Source organism: Sinocyclocheilus rhinocerous, unplaced genomic scaffold (genome assembly GCF_001515625.1).
Source record: "Sinocyclocheilus rhinocerous isolate Xijiao unplaced genomic scaffold, SAMN03320098_v1.1 scaffold26, whole genome shotgun sequence".
Lineage (NCBI taxonomy): Eukaryota > Metazoa > Chordata > Actinopteri > Cypriniformes > Cyprinidae > Sinocyclocheilus > Sinocyclocheilus rhinocerous.
In genome coordinates this window covers 175,185-197,129 of record NW_015648545.1, presented here as the reverse complement: position 1 = coordinate 197,129, position 21,945 = coordinate 175,185, and the positions used below count along the sequence as shown (strand labels likewise).

At 37.8% G+C, this 21,945-nt stretch overlaps 1 protein-coding gene and 1 pseudogene across 2 annotated transcripts in view; one reads left to right on the top strand and one right to left on the bottom strand.

The window, feature by feature from the left end:
* LOC107709894 (glycogenin-1-like) overlaps positions 1-10,721 on the top strand; it is a 14,408-nt gene extending 3,687 nt beyond the window's left edge. The window contains exons 2-8 of one of the 2 annotated variants that reach the window (XM_016514559.1): positions 5,368-5,503; positions 5,661-5,835; positions 5,917-6,079; positions 7,553-7,679; positions 8,292-8,511; positions 10,273-10,386; positions 10,480-10,721. In XM_016514559.1, coding sequence (XP_016370045.1) covers positions 5,368-5,503; positions 5,661-5,835; positions 5,917-6,079; positions 7,553-7,679; positions 8,292-8,511; positions 10,273-10,386; positions 10,480-10,647 — 1,103 coding nt within the window. In that variant the 3' untranslated portion in view covers positions 10,648-10,721. The remainder of the gene's footprint in view (positions 1-5,367; positions 5,504-5,660; positions 5,836-5,916; positions 6,080-7,552; positions 7,680-8,291; positions 8,512-10,272; positions 10,387-10,479) is intronic. The other variant, XM_016514560.1, reaches the window with a different exon arrangement.
* Positions 10,722-11,900: 1,179 nt separating this feature from the next.
* On the bottom strand, positions 11,901-21,210 carry LOC107709877 (helicase-like transcription factor; annotated as a pseudogene).
* Positions 21,211-21,945: the final 735 nt, after the last annotated feature.

Genomic DNA, 21,945 nt, shown 5'->3' with positions numbered 1-21,945 from the left:
ATATATATATAAACACATTTTTTGCAATGATCACTCAAATGTGGTGATCAAACACTTATAATGACGTGACAAAGATATGTAATGATGGAGGCAGGGCGTTTAACAATTTAACAATACACTTTATTATCCAAAATGAGTCTGACATCAGTGCACTGATCAATAAGTTGAAGTTTATTCAACTTTAATTCAATTCCATTCAACTTTATTCCGTTGAAGTTTATTTCACTTCGGAACATTCATTCACGGATTTGCGCTACTGTCTTCACACACAGACGAAACTTACTAGAGAAGTGTGAAGTGTGACATAATATACCTCTGTAAATAAATACAATATAAATTCACGTCTCGCGCACTTTAGTGCCCTTTGAATGTAACGTGTATGTTCCGTTAGAACTGGAATTATGGCGGAATTTCATGTGAAGTCCACTTCGCAGGGCACTTATGGTTGAATAAGACAACGCTTGAATGCTGCTGCCTGAACAAGTACTTACTGAAGTGAAAGCGTGGACTAGTGTCACTTGAATGCTGCCTGAACAAGAGACCTCCTTACGGAAGTGAAAGGGTTGACTGGTGTCACTATCTCGCGAATGCGCCGGCGGATCTCCACCAAATTCGGGGGATCCCTTCAGCTCGAGGAGCCCTCTCGAACGCCACCCTCCGCGCATCGGTAGCTCCCCGGGATCGCTTGATCGGTCGGTGCCGGACCGTGAATTTAACCACCCGCCATTTCAAGCATTTTATCTGCGTTATGTTCTGTAAAAAAAAATTCATATCGGCGGCGCTTGGTTACGTGTCGCACCAGAACCATTTTCGGAACCGAAACTTAGAAATAACTCACGGTTCCGGTTCTCATCAAAAAACAGAACCTCAGTTCTCGGTTCCCAACCCTAGTAATTGGATGCTTTAAAAACGGGGCATGTCGTTATGGTTGATTGGGTCCGTGGGAGTTTGGGCGGGAGTTTGATACCGCGGCTCCACCTCACGAATCTACTGGGACAGTGATAAAGATCTACCAGTCGATCGCGATCGACGGGTTGGCGACCACTGCTTTAATGGTTGCGGACGAAATAACTCAACAAGAGAGCTAACCACTAATGACATGTGAAATATAACATCATGTAAAAAAATAAATCATGTTTTAAAGAAGAGTGGCTTGATTAAGTGGTGGAAATAGCGGATGATGAGCACACAACGGTAACAAAACTCCGAGACATTTGCAGTCTCACGCAGGTGTAACGTTAGTGTGCAAACTCTACTACAAGGGTCTTCAACTGCGGGTCCGCCAATTAAAGTTTGATCACAAATTTTGTTTAAGTCAAAACATGGGTAAAAAAACATCATAAAGTTAAATATAAATATGAGCACCCTGAAAAGAAAGCAAGAACACCCTCAGATGATAATATAATATAATTTTGTTCGTGAAACAGATTTAGCAAAAGCTTAATTTGCGATTTTGAGACTCTGCTTCCTGAGAAAGTGAAATGTTCCTTTTAGCAGCGGTGAGAAATGTAGCCAATTACAGCCATGTTTGTTGATCTCTAGAACGTATTGGCCAATCAGATGCGTTTAAGTTAGAATCAAGTCACCGTTCAAAACGCCAGAGTTTTTGTTCTCAGCGTGCCTCACTTGTTCTTAGCGTGTCTGCTCACGCTAATCCTCTCTCTTTAAAACCACTTAAGCTCTGGGTCGTTTTTGTGTATTTTCGCCTAAATTTGACATACCCAATTTCAAATGTTTACCCTACAAGCATACAATGGAGGAAATGAAAAAAATGGTGTCATTGTATAGAAAACCCTTTGAACTACAAAATATGATTGTAATTCTTCATAAATAACATTATATATGTTTTAAATATTGCAATAAACACTAAAAAAACATAGGCGCTTTTTGATTTTTTTTCAGAATTGTTTTTTTTTTTTAAAGTCTGTTATTCAGGTTCTTATTTGCTCCAGCTCCCTGCAACTTATATTGTTTGATTCCACTAGGTGCCAAGATGTACCAGAAAAAATTCTTTCAAATAACAGCTTCTAAACAGGAGTTATTGAATTATAACCAAAGGGAGTAAAATTGTCCCTTTTTTGCATCTAAAACTGTCTGTGAGTTTCCTTTGCAAAAACAGGTTTTATAAAAACATATTGCCCCCAGAATCCCATTTTACTATGTGCCATAGCACTTTTCTTGATTATTGACTTAATTTATTTTCATTTTTATGTTTGTCTAATTAGTAATATACAAAATGGCATAAGCGAATTATACCAGATATCAAATTTTGTTTTATACAATTTTTTTTTTTTTTTTTCTTTCAGGAGACACAAGACTCTATTAATTGTAAAATCCATGTGGTTTATTAAAATCTAAAACAGAATCCACATCCTCCAGCTTTATATCATTCCATTTATGTGCATAATTTTAGTCCTCTGCATCAGCATCCTACCTCTATCAGCATCAGCATCCTGCCTGGAGATCAGACGCGAGCTGTGTCGCTAGCTCCACGCTAACTGCTTCTGCCATGAGCTCGCGGCTGCTATCTGGTCTTCAGAATGTGAAACAAAGAAATAGCTGTGTATAAACACAGCACTGTAATAGTATCCATGTGTATTTACTGAAATGCATCCTGTACTGTACTTTACTGTCAATACATCGTTTATCAGATTGTTAGCTGTGCTTTTACGTTTCAAAATAATCATTCTATAAAAAAACGGAGCAAAAGCGCTCATATGTGCTCACCAGACAAGCGTCCTCTCCACCGCGCCGCTGAACGTTCTTCTGGCCGGAGCTGCTATGATTTGGAGAGCGCGTGTTTGCCAAAAGAGCATCTTTTTTTTTTTCTCTGATGTGCTTCTGTTGCGCTTCTGCGACAAAACAGTGGATTTCTCACCAATGCGAGCACACAGAAACGTGACAATGGTCTCGTTTGAAAGAAGAGATCCTAACCTAAAAGATAATATAGAGTTTTTGGCTGTTTGCGGCTGACTGAAGCAATTGTGCGAGTAGGAATGTGATGCATCTGAATGTTTCCTCAGAGGTATCAAATTTCACATCGCGATTCTATTGAAGGTCATTCGATCTGTGATTGTCACACAATTAAATAATCTACATAGTCAAATTCCTGAGAATAAGAGCTTTCTTGTGATATATGACTTGACTGTTTTGTGAAAAAATATAAAATACTCACTCTTGGAAAAATTATTCGCAATCATTAAGCGCAAATTCGTGTGTGGGTCGAATACATTTCTAAGCTTCATTTTTACTGCTTTCTAAGCTTAATTTTACTGCTTTATGTATCATAAAACCAAAAGTAATGGTATTCTTTGTAAAGAAGACACTCTAAGCTTTCAAATGATACCATATAAGGAAGGCTTTGCAAATGAAGCATAAACATTTTTTACGTGATTTTTGGACCCGTATCCGGGTCCGCAGAGTTTAAGTGTTAACAGACACTATATAAGAGATTCATAATGCAGTCTATTTTAATGGAACGTTGTGAGATCGCAAACAGATGAGTGACCGCTTTCTAGTGATCGTAAAGTGAGTGGTCTTTCGCACTTTCGAGGCTACAACTATAAACCACTGAATAAAAGTATTGTTTTTCATGCTGGTAAGAGGACCGACTTCGACTGCTAGTTAATGCTGCAAAGTTTTGGAAATTACATCTACATATAAATGCATGATTCACTCCCCAAACGGCAATCGACAGTGATACTAGCACGGGACAAAAATATGGCATGTCAAAACAGATGCGCACAAATGCAGACTAATAGATTATTACTTGTGTGTATCTATCTAATCTATTTTATCTATTAAAATTCTATTCCAGTTATTTCTGAAAGTAATGACTTGTAAATAATCTTATATCTTAAATGTCTCCCTGTACATTTCTGTTGCTTATATATTACATCTACACTTTACTATAGAACCTTCAATTTTAGTGACTCAATAATTTGATTCTTAACTGTCTATCTAAAACTAAAATGTGAAGTTTTAGCTAAAGTCCAGGTAAATGCTTATTTGTTCATCTGATTAGTAAAATTTAAAATGTATGACTCTGCAAGTCCATTAAAATAATTCGCAACAACTGCAAGCAAATTAATTGTGATTTTTATCATAACATTTTGTTTATGATGCATAAAAGTCAGTTTTAACAATGAAAAGTAATATACAGACAATGATGCATGTGCAACAACAATAATGTGCATAGTTCTGATCTTAATATAATTTAATCATAATATGGTTAGTTTCTATTAATATCGAAGTTTATATGCTTAATTCTGTTCGACACATTTTGTATTGGTGGTCCCTGCTCAATGTCTCTATTGCCTAAAATCGTTGAAGACCCCTGCTCTACTACAAGGGGATGTTTTAGATATCTGTAAAATAATTCACATGTTCACGTTTGTTTGTAAATATCTATTGAAAATATTTTATATTATATTATAAGCCTAATGAATAATTGACCTCAAAAAGGGAATTCATGAGAAATAACTGCTTAATTTTTTTTCATATTAGCTAATATTATATTATATTTTATTATTCTGCATGAGATTTTTTAAAATATTATTTCTTGGTAACAGCACTGTAAAAAAAAAAATTCTCAGGTAACCTAAAATGTACATAATTTAGTTACATCAAGGGTCAAATCAAATATAAATGGCACATTAAAGTTAAAAGTTACACACTTTTTTTGTGTGCGCTGTACAGCTCTGGTATAAAGAATGTTTTTACTCAGGTGGCCGAAATGTCCGCCTAATAGGGAAATAGGATTTTCTCAGCAAGAAAAAAAAATGAGAGGGAACATTGCTAATATGGTCTAGGACTAGTATGGAAGTCCCAGTGCGGTTGTATTAAATATCAGCCCTCTTAAAAAGCTGCTTGGCTAATCAAATTTGAGGATTTTAATTAACTCTTGTATTTTCAATACAATGTATTTCCTGTGAATGTACACAACTTCTTATTCGTTAGGTTTTTTTTAACTTTAAACCGCATAAACACATTTCATTACACCAAATACACAAAATAATGTTCTTTTTAGCAGCATCATATGACCCCTTTAAACAAGAAGAAGAATAACAGTGCAGTTAACAGAAACTTTTTACACTATAAACAGGCTTGCTTGTGATTGTGACAATAAATTAAAATGACAAACACTAGTTTGCAACATTAAGCAGCATAAACTTTTTCTGCACTCTTTCTGTGCAAGGCTTCCGGTGTCAGGCACTTCTAGGTTAACAAAAAAATAAATAAAAATAAAAAATGGCTGCACTCTTAAGGTGGAAAATGGTCATTTTGCATGTGCAATATAAAGATGTTACTTAAATTAGAATGCATACAGTAAGTGATGATGGTGTGTTTTTATGTGTGTTAATATAGACCAGGCTTTTGTCACCCTCGCCACAACTGACAATTATGCCAAAGGAGCAATGGTACTTGGCAAGTCCTTGAGGAACCACAACACATCGAGGAAACTAGTGGCCCTGATTGGCCCCCATGTCTCGGAACCCTCCAGGTAGAGTGCTTGCTGTCTTTTGTAGCACAGCTTAAGTAAATGAGTTGGTTTTCAACTGCTTTGTGTTCTGTCATATAGGGTATTTGTTGTCCACACTGCAGAAGTGTGATCTATAGATCAATCGGTCTCACTTTGTGCTTTGTGTGCTACATTGCAGAGCAGTGCTTCATAAAGTCTATGATGAGGTCAGGCTGGTGGACGTCCTGGACAGTGGGGATGCTGCACACTTGGCCATGATGAAGAGACCTGACCTGGGCGTCACCTTCACCAAACTCCACGGCTGGACTCTTACAGAATACTCCAAATGCGTGTTTATGGATGCAGATACTCTAGTGAGTGCGGTCTCTATGTTGGTCATGATGTTTTCATAATGTCTTTGAGGGGCTTTCACTGGTCTTCCCTCTTCTCTCTAGGTTTTGTCTAACATAGATGAGTTATTTGAGAGAGAGGAACTCTCTGCTGCACCAGATCCCGGCTGGCCTGATTGCTTCAACTCTGGTGTGTTCGTCTTCCGTCCCTCCAACGAGACTTATGGGAAGCTTCTCACCACCTGCTCTGAGAATGGCAGCTTTGATGGCAAGTGACACTACTTTAGTGTTGTTAAATTTAAGAAGCTATAAGGGGGTGTTTTAACATTTCCATCCTTAAACGGAGGGTTGCATAACTGCATTGCATAATGTTTTGGAAAATAAGTTTAACCACATACTGTGGAATTCATTCGAAAATATGGTTCTGGTCCTCCAGCACGACTATACGATATTTAAACCCTGGCTTGTGAAAGAGTTGAGCAAACTTGCTAGAGTTCAGCGTGACCATGGGTGAGTTCTTTATTAGGCGTGTAAGCAGAACACAAGGTGGCTCTGTGAATTATTATTTATTTTTTATTTTTTTGGGGGGGGGTGCACCACACCACACCACACCACCTGAGGGAGTTATTCCTAGGCTCTGTGTAGGATAAAGTAATCAAAGGCCTCTCAAATGAGAGACTCCTGCTAAACCCTTGTGAAATCAATTTGGTTGTACTGTACTGGAACTGTCATTTATTTATACCGGATTACATGCAAGTGCATGTTCAATTCCAGTCCATTTTTATGACCAATTATGTATTAAGAGATACTGTTTTTGTCACTTCAATATTCCTGTTCTTTGACGTCTAACCCAAATTATTGTTGAAAAGGACTCTTCTTCTGTAGTTTGCTTTTTAGTTAGAGATCTAATCTCGAACAAAGAATTGAGCTTCAGAAGTTATCAGTAGGCCTCTGTTTTGAAGGTCTTGGAGGCAGTTGTATTTCTGTTTCATCTCAGTATCACTCAGTTTAAAAAAACACTATTGCCTAGTCATGTTTTGTTATCTTTCTATTTATATATAGCACAACATTCAGAGGGTTCTTGTAATGTGATTGATTAGTCCCAGTCACCATGCTATACAGCCTATGGCTTATCTCTGAATGTCTGAAAATATCTGGCTTCTACTAGTGAGACATTCACTCAAAAATGAATGTTGTCATTTACTCACCCTCATGTTCCAAACCCATAAGATTTTTCGTCATACTTTTATAATCGTTTTATTAACTTTTTGGACTTTTAGTAGTCCAGAAATCTTTGATTTAAAAATATATTTTGGGTTTCGATAATAAAAATCTTATGGGAATGGAATAATTAATGACAGAATCTTCGTGTTAGATTGAACTATAACTAACTTTTAACATGTTCTCAGTCATAGTTTTGTCATGTATAGGACATCATGTGCTTTTCATATGCAACACGAGTCTCTTGTTCACTGATAACCTGAGGTCAACTAGACTGAGGTTAGTTTTCTTTGCTTGCATACCCTTTGTGAAAGCAAGGGTCAACGTTAAGCAAACAGCTAAGCAAGTGTCTCCTGAAGCAATCTTATATGTCTCCAACCCCCCCACCCCATCAAAGGCTGAGTTTGCGTAACTGCTCATTGCTTCATCTGTTTAAGGAAGATTACAACCTCCTGTCAATATTTTTCAAATCACAGTGAAGCACCTGAAACATCTTGTTTGTTTGACTTGTTTTCATCAGGTGGGGATCAGGGCATTCTCAATAGCTTCTTCAGTGATTGGGCAACAGCAGACATTTCAAAACACCTTCCTTTCATCTACAACCTCAGCAGTATCGCCATCTACACCTATCTCCCAGCATTCAAGCAGTGAGTGAGATGCAACATGATAGATTTGTCAAAGAGTTTTGGAAGTTGCTGTTCCTTGCATATCATCCTTGGTTTGAAGTGTTATCGTATTTGTAGTTTGCATGAAGTGTGCCAAGGTCAAATGAAAGCCCAATCACACAGCAACATTGTAACGATCTGAATCCAGCACCAGAAATCCTTTCTGTTCCTGGCCTTGCACATCAACTTCCTCCAAATACATACTGCCCTCCAAAAATAGTGGGGCTATTTTAGGGTCTTTACACAGAGCCTAAATGTCATTTTGAATAGTTTGTTACATGATCTTTTTTTCCATGAGCAACACATACTGTTCTCTGGTTAGTCAAGCTCTCATTAGGATCTAATTTATATGTACATTTTCCATCTGAATGCCACAAACTGAAAAATATCTTGAATATTCCTGTGACTAACCTCTGCTTTATTAAAATTGGATGTTTATAGGAGGCAGATTTTATTCATTTTAAATGAGTGTGTTGAACAGAGTGTATTGTATATGATTGTAGTAGTATTATTGGCAGGTCCCTCTTCAGCACTTCCTGGTTGGCAAGTGTTTGGGATTTCTAAATCCCAACTGATCATTCCTTATTCTCTTAGATACGGCCGCGATGCCAAGGTAGTTCATTTCCTTGGCAAAGTCAAACCGTGGGATTACAGTTATGACACCACAAGCAAAACATTAAAGGGACAGTCCCAGGATGCTTCTGACATGCACCCCAACTTCTTGCTGCAATGGTGGGAGCTTTTCTCTTCTTCAGTATTGCCCCTCATGAAGGAGGAATACGGTGACCAGCCCTTCCATTCCGGATGCACAGAGGTAAGCAGCAGTGGCACAGTGATCATATAGGCAGTTTTTGGCAGGTATTGTTAGAATTTATTTGTTATTCTGAGTCAGATTGGACATGTAAAAATGTAAGATTTTAATTCAATTTTATAGTAGGCGCTCAATAACAAGTTGTTTCTTTTTGAATTTCGATAAGATTATAAGGGCAAATGTTTTTTTTTTTTTTTTTTCAATGGCATGCATTAATCATGCAAAATAAAAGTGCGGTCACATTAGCAAAATTTCTGTGAAAAGGGGTCCATTGTATGCTCTCAATATTGTTGTGATTTCTGAAGTCACTTTCAAACTAAGCAGCTTTTTGTTGTCAGTGCAGCAAATCTGCATGACTTGAACAAAATTTGCATGGGGAAGTCATTTTCTCTCATGTAAAAATTCTAGATCATTTTGGGCCACGTTCACACAGCAGCAGAATACGGTTGTCAGTCCTGTATTTGAGTCCTTAATACGGTTACGTTCACACACAGTTCGGTTATTTATGGGCGTGACAACCGCATTCTGTAAACAAACTCACACCTGTACATTTTCAGGACTCAACAACCGCATTCTCGGAACACACGCGCTGTGTGAACGGAACAGGACTGGACAACTAGTTGTGTGTCACGTCATACAGTGTGAGAGAGCCGATCTGCACAAACGCACGTCTACCGTGTGTTACGTGTTTTCATGTGTTTTCGGTAACTTACAGTGAACTTAGCTGCGTGTCATCTGAAATTTTTAGATCCTGTCAGTTTTCCACCGGAGCCGCTCCCGTCAGTTTTGTGTTCTGCGCGCGACTCAAATACTCCACTCTCCACCCAAATTTAAAGGCTGCTGTCGGTTAATGAAGATTTGACGAAAGAACTCGCGGCTCGATTGGACTCTTTTTGGTCACTGTCGCTATGGTTACTGGTAAGGAATACGGGCTTGACTCCTGTTGCACGTTCATTTGGACCGTATTCCAAACGCAACTGTAAGCTGCTGTGTGAACGGAACATTTCGAGACTCACCCCTGTAAAGAAAATGCAGTTGTCAATCCCAAAAACTGACAGTGTGAACGTACCCTTGGATTCCTATTGAAATTTAACAAACAATGGTAAATGTGACATTAAGACAAAGAGTATGCATCAGGTAAACTGGCCTAATTTAGTTTTTCCTCCATTGACACAAAACTAACTCTTTACATGAAGTTTACTTCTTTATTTAGCTGAAGAGAGAAATAAAGAAGTAATCTAATTTCTGAATGATTACATTTTGAATTCTCATTTTAAAATGGAGTTACAGTTCTGTGGTCAGTAGTGGCATGTACTGTATACTGGGGCATTTATAAAGTGTGAAGAAGTAGCCTTTATAACGAAGACTTGATTAAGACTACAGCTTTGACTGGTTTAGTCTTGGCTCTGGTGGATTGCGTATCCTGGGTAAATTTGAGAAGGTGAGGTGATGCAAGTAGTTATCTCTGAAACACAAGTGGGCATTTGCCAATCAGTGGGGTGTTTTAAAACCATGATAGCTGTTTTCAGCCTCTTTATGCTTTAACCTTCTACAGTCTAGGTTTAGGGGTGGGACTTCATAATTTTAGCAAGTTGGTAAAGGGATGGAAAAATGTCCACTAATTGGGGAAATGCCCTGAGACATACTCCGCTGTAAATTCACTTCAAATATGGACCCAAGATGATTTTACAAAACACTTGCTGTGGTTTTGATCTTCGTTCATGAAATTTTATTTAACTGAATATATTTGTATGTAATGTTTCGTTTCGTGTCACATGGGATATTGCAGCCTACACAGACACAACTATTTTTAGAAATGCTTTTGTGTTGGGTAAAAATCTCTTCCTGAATGACTTTCCATCAACTGACATGGTTCATGTACTGTACTATTATTAAAATTATTTTTTTATAATCTTAAATACATGTAAAAATTCTATTGGTGATTTTCTCGTTTTCTTTTTTCCCCCTTAGAGTGATATTCACGTTGATGTGGCTCAGATGCACATATCCCATCATCCCCCTCCACCTCAGATGTCGTCTCAGGAGCGCAAACAGAAGTGGGAACATGGCCAAGCTGACTACATGGGACTGGACTCTTTTGAGAACATAGAGAAAAAGCTAGATTCTTTCTTGAAGTGAGAGACTCATAGGAACGGATCAGCAGATCTAGTTTTGTACTAGGGTACGTATAGGCCATGAAATCACATTAAAAATAAAAAATACATCCTCTAATTTTTATACCAGTCCAGATCATCTATGCAGCTCAACTACTCAACCTCTTACACACTGTGATTGCAACAGTTATTAGAATGACACAATATGTCACTTGCCTCATTTCCAGAGGAGACGTGACATGACGTAATCATTCAGTCATCGTTTCTGATCTCACAGAACAAGACACTACTGTTGTTGTTTTTTTTTTTATTATTTAAAATACCATAATGTAAATGTTATGGGCCTACAACTTATTTGCCTTTTGGGTGTTTGTGAAGATCAGAAACATTTGAAGAAGAAAATAGAGAAACATACAGCAAACAAAACAATACCAAACATTGTAAATGTCAAATACTGTACACCACTCCATATTCAATATTAATCATCTAATGATATTGTGTTTACAATACACACTGTATGCTGCCAACTCGCTTGCATTGTTAATATTGGCTCTGATACACATCAGCAACTCTTATTGTGTGCACCAAGGTCATTCTTCTCTTGCCTACTGGGCAATCACTCCCTGGACCAGGGATAAGGCAAAAGGGTTTTGTTACACCTTGTTACAACTTATGCTAGTAATGCTGTAGCTGTTGTTAACTAGTTCGTAACCTCTCTGTAGCTCTGCTCCCACCTGCAACATCTGAAATAAAGCACTAGTAATACAAGTCCTAATTTACTGTCATTAGAACCAGTTGAATCTTTCATGAACAAATAAAAATCGCATGTTTACTGTAATGAAAATGATAACCATCTTAGATTAAAGCAATATTGTGTATATAATGTGAGTTGGAAAAAAAAGAACCTAACTGAACAACTTGCAATAAAGTAAAAGTGCTGTCTTTAAAGGGGTCATATGTTGAGATTTCAATTTTTCTTTTCTCTTTGAAGTTACAAGCTCTTGGTGCATAAAGAAGATCTGTAAAGTTGCAAAGACTAAAGCGAAAGCACTTTGTTTGGCCTTCCAAAAGAGGACGCGACTAGAAATCAGTGGTTAAGTTGTATTTACAACATTGTTCCAGAACAGTTCAACCCAAATATACAGATGTGTGCAGCGCATTTTATGTTTCCTGGTAGAGTAGACTACAATGCTGGCTGTTCTGACTCACAGACTGTAAGTACGTTTTCATATTTAAAGGATTTGCCACTGACGATTCAAACGCGAGTTTTGAGCAGTGTAGAGTAGCACTTGTTGTTTGTCATTGTCATTGTTTGTCATCAAAGCAAATAATCTGAAATGAATGGACTGCAGTAAAGTTAGCTTAGTAAATCTACATCTCCATGAGGGCTCGGAGCCTGTTTTAGGTCCTGTGGCTTTTTCACTCCGAAAGCCTCGTCCACAAGCTCCAGCTTCTTCTTCTGAATCTTCACCATGTTCTCATCCACAGAATCTTTCACAATAAACTAAATGCAACCACAGAGAGGAAAGAGTCATCAATTGCAAACTTCCTGTCTTGAAAGGCCAGACGCTAATCGAAAAATACATAATTTTATGCTGTCAGTCTAAAAATCTTAATGTGCCAAAAGTAAATGTCACTCTTCTGTGCAAATATTCCTGTCTGATAGAAAGTTGAATGTAAACTGATTAAGAGTAAAACTAAGTGACATTTGAAAAATGTGTCAATCCAACCTTACAGTTGGGCCTCAGTATACTAGACAGTATGAATTTTTATTACAACAGCTGTGATGGAAGAGAACTGTTGTGAATGTTGCTTTTACTCAGTAGCTATGTTTCCATCCATGTATTTTAATGGAAATTTTGGGATATTGCATAAAAAAAAAACTGGATGGAAACGGTGATGCGCATCAGATCTTAAAATGTGCATTAAAAACTTGTGCGCTCAACTGAGGTGGATTTTTTTTTTCATCTGATAAGAAAACATTCATAAATTACAATGGAAATGCATTTATCTAATAAATTCCTTGATGCGCAACAAAAAACTCGTGTTACTTTGCCCCAACAGATCATGTGATTGGATAACTGAAACAGTGGAGTGATCTCATTGCACATCTCGGGAAAAAAAGAGCCACATGCTTCCCTGGTTGCAGCAACTTTCAGTTACATTATTTATACTTTGCGCTAGTTTCCCAGGAAGTGATGATTTTGTTCTCTTGAACACATAGGATGGAAAAAGTGCTTTATTCACAAATGTTTTATGCAATATTTAAATTTCCGGCACAAGTTAAACTTGCAACTTTGGATAGAATTGTAGCTACTGTCACATTAAACACTAATGAATTTCAGTCAATTACTGGTTTAATTACAGTTAGACTGAGGTCTCACAAACGTAATTAATGGTTCTTGGTTCATTTTGAATATTATATAACTGAAAAATTCTCAAATGGATAGTCAATGGTCAAAGTCATTGGTCACCAAAACGGTTTTTGTTGCTAACATTATTCCTTCTTTTGTGTTCAAAAGTCAGTCAGTCCCACAGGTTTGGAACGGCATGAGTGGCAGTAAACCACCAGTGAACTGTCCATTTAATTCAATTGATTAACTGGTTCTTAAAGGTACAGTTCACCCCAATATGAAAATTGCCATTGTTTACACCCTCATGTCGTTCCAAACCTACATGACTTACTTTCTTCTGCAAAACACAAGTGTCATACAGGTTTGGAAAAACATGAGGGTGAGTATATCAGTGCCAGAAACATCACACTCTCTAATGACATAACAGTTTTCCCCAACTGTACAATGTTTTTGTTTTTTTGCCGAAAATTAACCACTGTAGTCAATCTGGTGCCTTCATTAATGTTAAGAGTTGTAGTCATGAGTTAATAAGAAAACCATTAATATCATGTTCTGTGACATTTGTCAGCACTGTGTTTTACTAATGAGAAAAATGTCAGACGTGTAATAATAACCGTTGAGATCAGCTGCTAACATTCCTCTGAGTGTCTGCCATACAATGAATCAAAGACTACCTTAGTGATCACCACATCTCTGCTCTGGCCCAGTCTATGACATCTGTCAACACACTGATCCTCTGCTGCAGGATTCCAAGCCTGAACAAACAGTAGAAACCCCCACCCCACCCCACAAACAAATAAGCTCTTCGAGTGCATAAGAGTCGATTCATTCCCTATTATAGGTGTTTGCACACACGATCAAACAATGGCATTGCTGCCAACTAGCTGCAGACACGATCCTGGGGGAATTCAACTCACTGGATCCATCATGAAGACACGGGAAGCAGCGGCCAGATTAAGCCCAACCCCTCCAGCTTTGAGTGACAGTAACATGATGGTGGGACTTCCTGGAGAGGAGTCTTGAAAATCCTGAATGGCCTTTGCTCTGGTCTTCTGAGCCATAGAGCCATCCAACCGTGTGAAAGAGAATCCATATTCCCTGCAGACGGCAGCAGTGTCAGCACACTGAACCACTAATGGCTATTTCTTTTGGTATGTAGTACAGTCTGTAGTTTATAGTAGCCTCAGCAATGAAAACTACCTCAAGGGAACTTCTATAAGGTCCATAAACCTGGTAAACTGAGAAACCACAAGACTCTTAACAGTGGGGTCTTCATTGCGGAGCTTCAACAGGTTGCTCATCAAAGCATCCACCTGCATAATGAAAAGCACTTTATTGAAATATGTCAATGTTTACCAATCTCATTAATTTTTTTTTTTTAGTTTCTGAAACCATTTGCATTTTGTTTGTTTTCCTCACACACAAACACACACACACACACACACACACACACATATATATATAAATGTATATATACACATATACATACATACATACATAAGTAGCCCTAAAAGGCAAGGTGAAATATTTACACTACCATTCAAAAGTGTGGGGTCTGCAATTTTTTTCTCATATATATCAAATTTTCTCACAAAGGCTGAATTTATTTGTTTAAAAATACTGTAAAAAATATTGCAAACTATTATTATAATTTCAAATAACTGTCTCCCATTTAAATATATATTTTAAAATGTACTTTATTCCTGTGAATTTTCAGCATCATTACTCCAGTCTTCAGTGTCACGTGATCCTTCAGAAATCATTCTAATATGCTGATTTGCTGCTTGAGAAACATTTTTTATCATCAACGTTAAAAATTGTGAAGAAAATCATGCTGATTATTATTTTTGTTCAAAACAACAACCCTTATTTTAAATAGAAATCTTTTGCAACATTATAAATGTCTTTTGAGTTTTATCCGATTCCAGAATGACCCATCACAAAAAATGCATAATATCTGTAAATGCTACTTTGGAACTTGATCACCAGTTCTTCCCAGGGGCTGGTCCAGTCTCCATTTCTTCTCCGGGATACTCCACCAGCTCTTTGGTCTTGATCGGAGCACGACACAGGGGACATCTGGCCTGCTCCTGTGAGACAGGAACAAACAATATCCAGAAAGAGTCTTCCGGAAACCTCTGAGATGCTGATTCTCCGATCGGGTGACCTCACAGATGCAGGGCCTGCAGTACACATGAGCGCAGTAGGTGATGACAGGCTGACGTAGGGAGTCTAGACAGATGGCGCACTCCTCGTCTGAGCCAGAGTTCAGCACCAATGTGATCTTATTGATGAGCCGCTCCCGCAACTCACTAGGGGTCCCAGGATCATCTAACACACATCCAAAACATTTGTTCCCCCAAAGACACACAACACAGCTGATTGGGGAGCTGCTGCTGTAGCATTGTGGTTAAAGCTTAGAATGGAAATGATCTGTACTTAATAATAATTTCATGTAGTAGTAACTATACTGATTTAATCAGCGACTGTTTAATCTCTAATTTATACATGCCCCTGTGTATTTGCCCACAAGACTGGGGTGGCAGCAGTGCTGCCTCAGACGAACCAGGATGGCCAGGACATCAGCATAGTTTGTCATGACGGTTCCCTCTTCGAAATACCTGTAAAGACAAATTGTTTCTGTTTTCTGTCCTTTAAGTAATATTGATGCTCTTCAAAGTAAGCAAAAGTGCACCCACCTGTCGACGACCTTCCTGCCCTCTCTCCTGACCCGTTCGTACTCCTCCCTCTCCTCCTCAGAGAGAATCACATGCTGCACAAAGACTCTCCGTTCAGGTAACTGCACCAACGTGCGCCCGGCCACTTTACTGTTCTTAGTGCGCCTCAATGTGATGCCCTTTACTAGCGCTTGTAAGTTCCTGATAACACATTTACATTACACGGTAGAAAAATTCAATGCATAGAAAGGATGTGATTTGGGACGCAGCTATTGTTAGCATACTTAAGTCCAACTCTGTCACCCATGGTCACAGGTCTCTGAATGATTCTGTTCCACCACTCCTTCACATCAAAAGGCTTCAGCTTCAAGAAGGACATCAGCATGTAGAGATCCTTCAGGGAGTTCTGAATGGGGGTTCCTGAAGGTAAAAAATGACCATGATTGGCATCTAGATGGATTTCACAGGCATTAATAATCTGTTCTTTTGGTACTATTTAAAGGCAAAACAGCACAGAAATGAAGAAATAATCCAGGACTGAGACTTTAACAGAGTAATCAGGTAACCTCCTAAGTGAACGTACCGGACAGGATCCACCTGCGCTCTGACTGCAGCTCCAGTATAGCTTTGCTCTGAAGAGCGTTAGGGTTTCTGATGACGTGACCCTCGTCCAACACGACTCTCAGCCAGTTCACTTTGTGCAGAGGACTGTTGCCTTTGTTCTGCAGGGGGTTAAAGTTACTTTTTTTATTATTTCACCATCTATCCAAAGCTTTTACAGAGTGTCTATTTACACTAAGAGCAAATAGCCCATCTTGTTGGCGAAAGCCATTTACACAAATTCCGCCAACCAGTCTAGTTTTACAAAAAATTAGAGAAGAAATGACGCCAGTAACTGGGACAGTGGATTTAGCTTTTAATGCAAATGACCCAAGTTCGAATCCCACTTTTTCCAGTTCCAATCTTCCTTTTTGCATCACATTTGAGCTCAGAAACGTGTTTATTTTAAATAAAAAATGAAGAAAATATTCAAAAAGTGTGGCTAATGGGTATTTAATAAAGGGGGGAAAGTGTTTAACAGGCCGGATGTGATGTCCTCGCGTTGATAGGATGGCTTGTACACGACTGTGATGCACGCAGCTCATATTTTTACTGTGCTCAAAAACGTAGCTCCCTTCATGGACGTTTGAGGACATTTTTACTGATCAGAAGGTCCAATATGGTTAGGGGTAGGAGTAAGTGTGGGTTTTAGGGTTAGGGACAAAGTAAGGTCCCAAAAAGGCAGCATCAATTTATAGTTTTATTAAATATACACTGAATATGGTAATATTGCATACTATTTTATAATGTACTACAATACTGCCTTTATTTGCATCAAGTATTAATAGTATCTAGCTCTATATACACTTAGTGCAAATGGCATCTAACTTAGTATAAACAGCACTCTGCCAAGGTTTTATGGTGAATTTTATGATATTTTTATCATTTTAAAAGATCCACAGGTTAGTTCCCCCCACCATGGCTCAGCATTTTGTAATGACAAACATTCTGTAGCAGCAAAAACAGCATGAGACTGTGTTTTAAATCCACCCACCCCATAATCTGATGAAAGCACATTGTATGTTGTGAGAACCACTTCTTCTTCTTCTGCTCAGACAGAAGGTTGACAGATCGGTTGCGCTCCGCACCATAGTACAGATACACCTGTAAGGTGACATCAGCTCGGATATGTTGCTCAAACTGGTCCTGGATGGATATGAAGTATAAACAAGAGCAATGTGTGTTAATGTTTTTTTAATGACATTTTTTAAGAAACTGAGCAGACTTGAAACACTCACCAGCCAGTTGCTAAGGACAGACAGAGGACATACAATCAAAGTGGCTCTGACCCCTGAGCCCCCACCGCCGCCAGATGGGACCTTACCAGTGCCTACATCCCACACAGATTGATTCCTGTAAAACTCTCTCATACCATAATGAACAAACTGAAGAAATGGTCAATGTTATACCCACCAGAACCCTTCTTCGCACTCTTTTTTGCAGGCCCAACCTGTGAGGAACTGCACTCCAGAGCGGAAGCAAAGTCCACATCATCCAGCAGAACCACTCCTGGGAATGAGAGAACCAGAACGGCAGCTGTGTGACTGAAAGTATATCTAACACTAAGGAAAGTCTGCCTTTCAGTTTACCTGAGAATTTTAAAAACAGGAAGTGAGAGTACCTTTCTTGGTGTTGGCAGGCTTTTTAGCAGGATTTTTTGTGTTTTTTTCTGTAAGAAACACAAACAAGCATGATACAAACATAAAATCAATGATTATTAGTATCATTTGCATTCATGCATTTGGCATTTTTATGCAAAGCGACTACTGTTCAGAAACACTACTGTTAAGAAGTTTGGAATCTCTGAAGGATCATGTGACACTTAAGACTGGAGTAATTGCTGCTGAAAATTCAGCTTTACCATCAGAAGAATTAATTACATTTTAAATAATATTTAAGTAATATTAGTCATTTTAAATTGTAATAATACTTCACAATACTACGGTGTTACTGTATTTTTTATTAAATAGATGCAGATTTTTTTTTGAGTATAAGAGACTTCTTTTAAAAATATTTTTTTTAAATCTTACCAACCTTTCAAACAGTAGTGTACATTGCATCAAGACTCAAAATAGAAATTAACCTTTCTTCTGAGGTACATCTTCTTCAATAGTGTCAGCACTGACACCATCAGCATGCAGTCTTTTCAACTGGGACGAACTCACTGGTTCATGGTCTACATATAAAAATAATATAATGATTGAATGTATAAATAATATAATGATTGCATGTGTTAATATTCTACAACAAATGTAACTTAATAAATAAAATAAATAAATATCTATATTTTAAAGTTTTTCACTTCAGAATGGATGGCAGTTTTATAGATTTACAACATTTTTAACCTTTTGAGGTTGATTTCTTTCTGCAAGTTGAAGACATGGATGATCCTTACTGAAAAGTGATATTTTTGATATGATAATAACTGAAATCTGGCTACAGGACATTCAAGGTCATAGTAATTAGTTAAATTCATTATTTCAACAAAACTTGATTTCTACACATGCTTCATCTGTTTAAGAAATATTTTTGGATCTTACACATTGTTCCAGTGGTAGAGGTTTCCCATTGTGGAAATTAGAGACTATCAAGGCGATGGTGGTGAGGGTTTTGCCCTGAAACACAGCATAAATGTTCTGAGCACTAGTAAGGCTTACTGAGCACTAAAAGAACAACATCCAATCTAAGTTCCTCTCACCAGCCCCATGTCATCAGCCAAAATCCCACCCAGCACTTTCTCTGGCCTTTCCTTAACAGCAAAGTTAGTGAGAACGTTAAAGTAGAGGCCATTCTTCTCCTCCCAGATTGGGGGCAGATCGTTGCTGTTCTCACGAGAGGTCATCCACGAGAGCGCCTGCTTTTGATGTGGGAGCAGGGAAGTGCACACTGCCTGCACGGACAGACATTAACAGAGACATCTGTAAGTGACTGATGGATGAGATTGACAGTAAAAAAACAGCTGTGTGTTCTTTCGGTGCTCTCACCCCTGCTGGCTCCATTTCTCAGGTTTTATCCTCCATTAAATCATCAAATAGCTTGTCAAAGGCATTTTTCAGCTGATTATAATGTAACAAAAATAAGTTTTATTAGCCAGTTCATTAAAATTGTGCAAAAAGCATCATAAACTTATAGATTGGTGGTTCTCTACTGGTGTGTTGCAGCTCTGTTTGTTCATTAATGGCAAAGAAAAACAATGTTAAATGAATGCTAAATGCAACTAACTATATCATCATGCCTCATATCATATTATGTATAGTTAAGACAGCAAAATAAATAAACATATAGCCTTTTAAAAGTAAAAACAAGCCTCCCATATTATTTGTTGTTGACGTCAACAGCTGTGCATCCAATAAAACAAAATTAGGCAAGGAAAAAGAAAATATGGTACATATTATATTAAATAAATATTAATCAAAATAAATAAGGTTTATAATTTATTTATTTTTATTTAATATTATTTATACTTTGTAATGTGTGATTATACAGATATTTTTGTTGATACTGTGTTGGGTCCAGTGTAGAAAAAAAAAACTGCTGTGAACCACTGATCTAGATTTTACCATATAAAGGCATACAAGACAAAGAACAATAATTAATTTTGACATCTTATAACTAACATCTGTCACATGGAATTTACCTCTTCTTCAGTCAAAGGAATGGCAGATATTTTTGAAGACACACCAAGCAGATCCCTACCCACAGATGTTTGTGTAGTGCCTCCTAAGATAATAAAATATCAATCATATAAGCATTATGCGTTCACCAAAGAACATTAAGCAGCGAATAAACAAATGAGTGAACCTTTGAACTTAGTGCCAAGTTTGAAACCATGGCATCTCATCTGATTATGCACAGCTTCTCGGTTCTCCTCTTTGCCCCAGAATGTGAGGTTTAAAGGCATTGGAAATTTATTTTTCTCTCCATAGGGCACAACCCTATTAGGGAGATCAAACACAAAAGTAATCTGTTTCAATCAATTTGCAATAACATACCCAACAAATAACAAATTTGTAGAAAAGACACTGAGAAATTACTATACCCTTCCACCCTGGCCAAATTGTTGTCCATAATGTAGGCCATTGGGGCTGACAGCTCTTTCTTGATGTGCCCCACCTGACTTCCATACACATTAGCAACCATCACTGCATTTCGGTCATAGGGATTCTGCGGCTGCCTCACCAAAGACACCATCTCTCCTCTATTGACCTACAGCACATGTCAGAGTCAAATAATAATCTTGTTATTAAATGAGATTAATTCCATGATAAATTAGTCAGTTTTGCTTTAACCACTAGAGGACAATATACACTATGCAGTGGGACAGGTGCGCAGACCACCTGTTCCTGTTAGGTGTGTCAGAAGAATTAAGCACGGCAGGAGAAAAACGTTAATGTTGTACTGCAATACATAATACTGCATTCTTTTAAATTGTGTAAATCATCTTTGAACAGGAACCTGACCCAAAGACATGTAGCTGTGTGGAAAATGCAGATTTTTCCTGATGAGTTAAAACAGTTCAGTTTATACATACGTGTATACATACATGTGTGTATGTGTGATTCCTACCGTTCCAGTGTAGTAGCGCAGACCAACAACTGTGCCTTGAATTGAACCAATCTGAACATTCTCCTCTGGCAGGTCCTGCCCTGAATCCTCTGTTAAATTGGCTATTTCTTGGGATATGGTCATTGTGCCACCCACATCCAGGAAATCTATGAGGGCTGACGATGGATGACAGCAAGAATTAGAATTAATTCAGATGTGACATCAATTCAACATACTAGGAGTTGAGTACTAGAGTGTAGCAGGTTTTACTTTAGTTGTCTAGGGAACATTAATAATAATATTCGTTTCACAAATTTGGCAGCTGTTGTTTTTACCGTATCTTGGCGAGGCGCTGGTCGAGGGGTTGTGAGGAGGAGCAGCAGTGCGGGGATAGATGTTTGACGACTGCATGACTGCGATCAAAACACAAACACGAACCTCACTCTGCCACTTTGTCCTAATCGGAAAAACAAGAAAAACAAAACCCCGTTCGAATGTATAATAAAGCAGAGTCAGGCCGTTTAATTATATAAAAATTACACATTATTGTAATATAAATAGTAGTTAATAGTAAAACGCTTCATTCAACTAGAATGAACTCTGGTTATAACAAGCGAAGACGGAGTAAGTAAAACTATTTAGCTGCAGGCCACACTCACCTCCCGAATCAAAGACTCCAGAACGAGAAAAGCGCGCTGCCAACTGACCTAAATCCAAATGCTACATCAGCGATTAATAGTGCAGACCTATACGGGTTTATTGTAACTTAGTTCATATGTCAAATCTTGATGACAAGTTTCAATGACGTCTGTCAGTGGCGCGAGTGTTTTGAAACTGCACACTTTCTTCTTCTAAAATAAAATTTTTCAAAAATCATGTTTTTTATTATGTAATCATGTTTTTATTGTGTTTTATTGTGCTAGTTAGCTGTAATTATTAGTTGTTTTTTAACCTAATCAAAATAACCCAACTAAAGTTTGATTGAGATTAATTGGAATGCACAATGAAAAAACATGATTTCAGAGAATTGTTAAAAATGGAGTATCTGTTTTTGCAAATAAACTCTTCATATGTATTGAAATATAATTAATATACAAAGTGCAGTGCTACATAGGCCTAGGTAAAAGAGGGATAAAATTCAAAAAA